This window comes from Geospiza fortis, unplaced genomic scaffold (assembly GCF_000277835.1).
Source record: "Geospiza fortis unplaced genomic scaffold, GeoFor_1.0 scaffold1425, whole genome shotgun sequence".
NCBI classification, from domain to species: Eukaryota; Metazoa; Chordata; class Aves; order Passeriformes; family Thraupidae; genus Geospiza; species Geospiza fortis.
In genome coordinates, this window is record NW_005054623.1 from 90,491 (window position 1) to 97,693 (window position 7,203).

Sequence of the window (7,203 nt, forward strand, 5' to 3'; positions counted from 1 at the left end):
AAAATAGTTTTTGGCTGTTGTGGCTGTATTTCAAGGTGGAATATATTTCGTCCTGACTCAAAATATCGTTCTGTGCCTTCCTCTAATTTGCTCACAGAGTAACTTCCAGTCAAACCCCACATATTGCCAAAGGATTGCTATGGTGCCAATACCCTCCTCACCCAGTGAATTTTCCAGGTCTCAGCTCTATTAACCTGGGGTTGGAAGCAGATGGTCTTGAAGGTCCCTTCCACCCTACACCATTCTATGACTGATTCTATGCTGTGCCTGGAATGACACACATCATCAAAGCCAGGACTGCAACACTGCCACCCTCCAGAAGGGAAACTACACATGTGCTAAGGAAGTCAAGTTTTTATTTCCCAATTCTGCTATGTGAACATGAAAAAGGGGAACAAAACACAGTAACTGTTCTCAAAGACCCAAAACTATAGCCTGAAAGAATCTGGGGCTTGCAAAATACACCTGCATATAAATTGCTGAAATAGCTTTCAGAAATGGTTTTCCTTTGGACTGCATTACATTGCAGAAGATTAAAAAAGTACACAAAATATTTAGGTTTATTCCAAAAAATATTTAGGTTATTCCAAAAGATTTGAGTAGAAATATGTTTTGTTCCCTTTGGTGTTCCCAGTGACTACATCTCCATAAAAAAGCAGAATTTTATTTATATGTTCGATTTGGATCCCAAATGAAAACCTCATCTAAAAGCTTGTCTAAGAGGTCAGTTTTGAGGCAGCTGATCTAATCCCACACCATTTTGAAGTATTACACTGCTCTCTTCTGTCAGTGCTCTGTAGTTTCAGCACCTCACTTCTTGTTTATCTTCCATTAAAGAGAAATCAAAGGTTAAGCATATATGGTTCATTTACTCAGATCTTTTCTTTCAACTGTGTGGTTCTTTTACTTGGATCTCTTCTTTGAAGCTGCTATGAGAGAGCAACTGAAATTTCTCAAAACTGATTGGAGCCCAAGCATTCCTTGCTTGCAGCCTTCTCACCTCAATAAGTGCTCCCAACACTTGGCATCGTGACTTTGGCACAGCAGAGAAATGAACTTTACCTGAGATACTCATAGCAGTTCTTCATACCTGAATTCTTTGAAATATTAAATCTCAGGGGTCTTATTTCATGCAAAAAGTAAAGAACAAGACAGGCTGGCACTGCTGCATTACTAACAAAACAGATGTCAAAAAAAGGTAGAGACTGCTTTGTACAATTAACAGAACATACATCTTAATTTAAATAATTGGAAAAGCAAAAGAACTCACTGTCAATAACCATTACTGCTGATCAGCCCTGGAACATTCAATGACTTTTTCTTCAATTATTTTTTTAAAAACATTTAAAAATTCCACTGTACTTACTGGATTGAGAACCACTGTGAAGAACAACTCTCCTCCTTGAATACTTTTGTCTAATTCCTTTGGACCTCCAGGATACTCTTTATAGAAAATGGTGTGGGTGAATAAGCCACAAGTTTGCCTAGGAAGCACCTGAATTTATGAAAAACACATGAAAAATTCAAGAGCTTATACTTTTAATGAGATTATAAAAGTCAGAGAAGTAACATAGATAATTGCTGGGTATATTTGGCCTCTCAACTTTGCTGGAAATCAAAACTGATATAGATGAATTATTATCACTAAAATCGTAGCATCCAAAAATTCATCATATTTTGTTTGAAATTGGAGACTGATCTCTATCACCAAATTACAATTCCAGAGCCTCATCCAACTCATTCTGTCCATAACACCTCATCCTAAATCCAAGTATTTGAAGTCTAGAGTTTTAAAATAATGTGAAAGATAATCTAAAATATTATCAGTCTATATCGTACCAATCAGTTCCACTTTTATCTGAATGATGGCTTTGTTGTAAATTCAAACTGTAATTGGAAAGGCAAATTGGGTTTACTTTGGCTTCAGAGAAAGAATCACCACCAATAATTCTACTCTGACACATGGGAAATTTGCCAGTAATGCTCACCTTAAGAGAAAGATTTACTTCTCATTCAACTGTGCTAGTTTTTAAGACCAGTTGAAATATGTAGTACAAGTAAAATTATTTTTAAAAACATTCCAAGAACCAATCTTTTGAATATGAAGAACTACTAAATGCAGTTATGTTTTTCATCAGAAACTCAAAATATTTTCTCCTGAATTCAGAAAACAATTTACTGGACAGTATTTCAATTATATCTATTCCTTATGGAAATCAACAGCTGAGTATGGATGTTCATGTATAATGCTTAACTGGGATTGTTATGATAGATTAACTTTTTAAGCATACAAATGCCTTTTTTAACATTGGCTGTGGTTTTGTAGATACTCTTTATTTGTTGCAGTTCCATTTCTGAACATGTTTTTTCTTGGGACGTAGAGAATACTGTGATCATGAATTGTAAATTGTGTAGTCAGAAAAAGTATGGATTTTGTACATCTGCTATAGACTTGCCTAAGTTTTTAACAAACCTTTGGATTTCATAGAGGAAATATGAGAACAATTTTTCACAGAGGCAGGGAATGAAGCTGTACTGGATGGGAGGTGCCCTGACAAATCTTACACAACAATGCTCCTACTGAGTGTGTTCATTACTATTAGCCTGCAGATGTAAAATATTGATGCATTTGCCCTGGAGAACTGAGAGCTTGAGAGTCCTTGAACAGGTGGTTTTATATGACTGGTTTTGGAAATAGATTTTTGGCTGCAGTGTCCTTGTGTTAAATCTCATTATGTGTCTTCAAATGACGTGTTTTTACAAATATTTATGGAAGGGATTTTTGGAGATTCTGAGTCAATCTGTCTTCTCCAAATGCTTTCTGCTCCCTAAGCACATCCACAAACCCATTATTTCACACACAGTGATTGCTTTGAGGAGTACAAACTGTAGCTCAACCCTATACTGGTGTCAGTTTTGTTCCTAGATTTCTGGAGATCATTTTCATTTGCTTCACCCAAAAATAGATCAAAATGTTCAAATACTACTGCTTAGCTTAGGAAAGTGGTATCCATGGCAACCCAAGAACAAAACCAGAATTCTGTTCTAAGTGCTGTGCCAAGGCTCTCGACCTCCCCAAAGTGCCTGTTGCAGCCAGAGGTACAACAGGACCCCATTCACTGCTCTCCCACACACTCCAAAAGAAACTTACTTGGGAAGATGCCACCAAGTATTTTGGAAAGCTGTTTTGAAACACTTCTGAGGTAATACTGACGAGATGTGAACCCAAAATAGCCTCCATCCCAGTACCTGGATGGCAACAGCACAACCCTTCCATGTCAGTTTGGTACAAGCCCTTCCTTTGGCAAACGTGGCTGGCAGTGACAGTGCTGGGAGTTAGGAAATTCAGCAAAACAGTGGGATTTGAGAGCATTTTGGTAGCCTGGAGGTGGTGTGGGGGGTGTCTTCCTTCCCCACAGCTCCTGAGGCTCTGGGTTAAACCAGGCTGCAAAGCCCAGTCCGTATTTGTGTATGGCAGGAAGCCAAACAAGGACAACCACGCGCAGTTCACAGGGAAGACAAAAGTATGTACCCAGCCACATCCAGATTCTGAGGTGGCATAATCTGGCAATACTCTTTTGCAGTTAATGGTACCATGCAAATTTAAAACCTGATAGAAATCTAACCCAGCATATTGTGTTAAATGATGCAAAACTGACTTTTTGCTTGAGCTCTCTGAACCAGCATTAACCACAGGACTAGAACAGTTAACAGCCTGTTAACTGCTGTCAGCAGGGTGCCACCTTCATCAGCAGAAACATCACCAGCAACAGACTGATTTTAATTAACAAGACACTGTGAAATATACCTTGCTACTTATGCATAGCAATGTGTGCTTCTTGCAGTGTGAACTCTCAGGATACCCTGCTTTTCCACTTAAAAGGAAATGGTTCATGAAACGGCAGAGTACAAAATGAACATCAGCAACACAACTCACCATGATGTTTTTGTGGATGAAGCCTCGTCTATATCTCGCAGGTTTCAGATGTGGGTATTCTTCTGTACTGGTTACTCTGATGTTCCAGACCTTTTTCCAGGCATCATAAAGTTGAACATGTACTGGATAGACTCCTGAGTGGTGTGGAGCCACTGCATAGCCCAAGTCAGTTGGAATACCATGTTCCTAAAACATTACAGAACAATGGCTGCACTCCAAAAATTTAAGCAACTTGATCTTCTGGCATTTCTCAAATGCCTGGTTTGTGAAAGACCAAGAACAGGTCTGAAATTCAAATAACAGTAATATCAAAATATGATGATCTGGAAGGAGATGGAGGGCAGCATGGTGAAGATGAAACACAGGATTTAAAGACAAAACCTTTTTAGAAAATATTTTTGTGAGTAGGCAGGGAAGAAGGATATAAATGCATTTTACATTGGTTTATTCAGTCTCCATGAAACAGAAAGCTGCACACTTTCAAGTTCTTGCAAGTAATTTGCTCACAAACTCTGATTTCAGAGAGATAATCACTGGCACATACTCAACACAACAACATAGCATTTGGCAGCTACAACTACAAAACCACAATTTCCACTACACGTCCCTTCACAATTACTTGGATGAGGAGGTGAACTTCAGAGTCACTGCATTTCCCCTCTAGTCTATTCAAAAGACAAATTCATTTTCAAAAACCAGCTTAACTATTTCAGCCTCATGTTAAAAATGGAAGACAGATAACCACTTGTAACAATCTACAGGCAGAGGCTGTACAGTAAACCCTTCTGTAGCACACTGCCTATTTTTGAAGACTGCTGGCATTTATTGTGTGTACATACCTTGCTGCCATTACATTCTCCTCACACCCAATGCATTTTCCTTCAGGTGACTTTTCAAAGGAACAGTATATAGCAGATATTCCTTGTAGTCTGATCAGAGGAATGCACAGTCCAGAAGATATCATTTTGCCATGATTTAGGAAGACTGCCCTTGTACTGCCTTTGAATTCTTAGAGTTTTTAATATGGCTTGAATTGATACAGTCATCTTCACCATATTTCCTAATCATACTGTGTGTGCAAAGCATTGGCTGATACCTGGACCTCTTCCTTTGAATAAACTAGGTACTAAGGAACATGAAAATCTCTAGAGAAATGGGTGCATGATGTTAGTAAAACCATTTATTGTGCGTAACAGACACACCTGGCTCAATCACAGTGGAGAACCCTGAGTTCTCTATGTTTAAAGAATGCTTAAATTCTTGTTTGCCTTTAAGAGTTTATGGCACACATAAAGGGCACCATGTGTAATCTGCCAAGCAGAAATGAGTAACATCTGCCCTCCTGGTTGTACTGCACGAGAAGATAAAGAGTAGATACTCCATCAGCTACGCCGCTTTACACTATTTAATTCCATCACAGATAATCCAATTCTTCTTCCTTTTATCTTTCTTACTGCCCTTAAGCATGCATAAACATCAGAAAGGAAAATATTCACAGATCATGTTAGAAATTGCGTTCTCTAACATCCCACTGCATCTCCTTCATTTATCTATAAACAAAAGTCTGATTTTTAAGGCTTCTCCCCTCGAGTTTCACAATAGGCAGTAATAAGAACATAATCCAAATCTTTCACTCTAATAAGGGGCCTATCATCTTCAATGAATTACTGTCTCCATTATTCCTCACTGACTGTTATTCCCCAGTTGAACATCTCCCACACAATACACACACTGAGTGAGTAATGCACCAGGCATCAGCAATTTTGGCCTCTTTCAAAAAAGGCTACTTCTCTCTGCTATTAATTTAAGTGCTCTGAGCAAATGAAACATAGTGAGCAGCTTCATGTCTGTATGTCTAAACATGAAAAAAAAAATTAACAGAAAATATCTGTAAGCATTAAGAGCATTGAAAGTAGGGAAGAAAATGGCAACTGCTGAAATTACATAAACCAGGGTTGAAAATGCATTATCCTTATAAAACTCTAACAATTACATCCTGCCCATTAATCCCAGAGGATGTCTTAGGTCATACAGAACTACAAGGACCCATTTGATTTCCAGTGGAGCTTGCACCAGTACACAGAATCACATTAAAAGGGCAATTCTGGACACATGATTTTTAAATTTTCAGGAATCTAACACCTACTGCAACACTTTCTTGGAAGGAAACATTAAAGCAGAGCTGTCCTGTACTCAGTACAACTACAATTTACAGCAAACTAGGTGAAGTCTTTCTTTGAAAGAAAGCATGTGTCTCACTTAAAAGCCGAGATTTCAAATACAAACTTTAATTGGCTGATAGTCAGGTCTATCCTTTTCTCCTACACTCACTGACGCACGACCATTAAATGCACTCTTTGTTGTTCTACTACTTCAAATCCCCCTGCTCCTTCCAGGAACAAAGCCACCACCTGCCAGCTAAAGAGCAACCAGTGGATTTCGAAAAGGAAGAAGTAAAATTAGGCTGTTGTAAGAGCAAAAGCAGTTCAGTAAACAAGTTATGTCCGCTGAGATACTTTGATACAATTAGGTCTTAACACCAGACCCCCTCTTCAGACAAATAACATGTTTTATGTATGGCAATTTTTGTTTATTGTATGAATTTAACTGTGATCTGTTTCTCCAATATCCTCAGACCTAAAATCTGTTTTGATTTTTTCTTATATTCTCACTGAAACATTTTGATTCAGAGCTTTGCTGTGAATAAATAATTAGTAAAGGCAATGCTTTTCAAAACAAGTTTACATAAAGTTGATGCAAAGGGAATATATAAGATGTCATTGGGTATCACTGCAGAATTGCATCTTTGAAAATGTGGTACACTTACCCAACCCTAACACCCAGTGGTTTCACAAAGTCATTTGATACCTTTCAAGGGAGCATTTATTCTTGTAGAAACTTGGGGGTTTTTTCCTAGTCTAAACAGAATAATGGTTTCTGAGTACCTAAATTAAATAAAAAATGCAAAAATATAACTCACTAAGGCAAATTTTTTGTTGAGGATCATCTGCTCCACCAGTGAGGACTCATTGTGGAAGAGGTGTGGCTGCATGTGACTCCACATGTGAGGAAACCACCAGAACTCATCCACAGATCTCAGCAGCAGGTCATCACCCTCATCCTCCTCCTCAGTCCCTGCAGAGGGAATTAAAAAAAAAAAATCCCAACATTTCTGAAGTAAACTTTCTACTTTTATTATATTTTTACAAATGTTGGAAACAGTAAGAATGATGTTAACATAATAAACTGCAACCAGTTAAAATACT

General features: G+C 38.1%; 1 protein-coding gene across 1 annotated transcript in view; it reads right to left on the minus strand.

Moving 5' to 3' along the window:
* LOC102042999 (bifunctional heparan sulfate N-deacetylase/N-sulfotransferase 3) overlaps window positions 1-7,203 on the minus strand; it is a 45,820-nt gene that overhangs the window by 20,472 nt on the left and 18,145 nt on the right. The window contains exons 3-5 of the mRNA XM_005430378.2: window positions 6,918-7,072; window positions 3,938-4,123; window positions 1,367-1,495 (exon numbers count right to left, since the gene is read on the minus strand). Coding sequence (XP_005430435.1) covers window positions 1,367-1,495; window positions 3,938-4,123; window positions 6,918-7,072 — 470 coding nt within the window. The remainder of the gene's footprint in view (window positions 1-1,366; window positions 1,496-3,937; window positions 4,124-6,917; window positions 7,073-7,203) is intronic.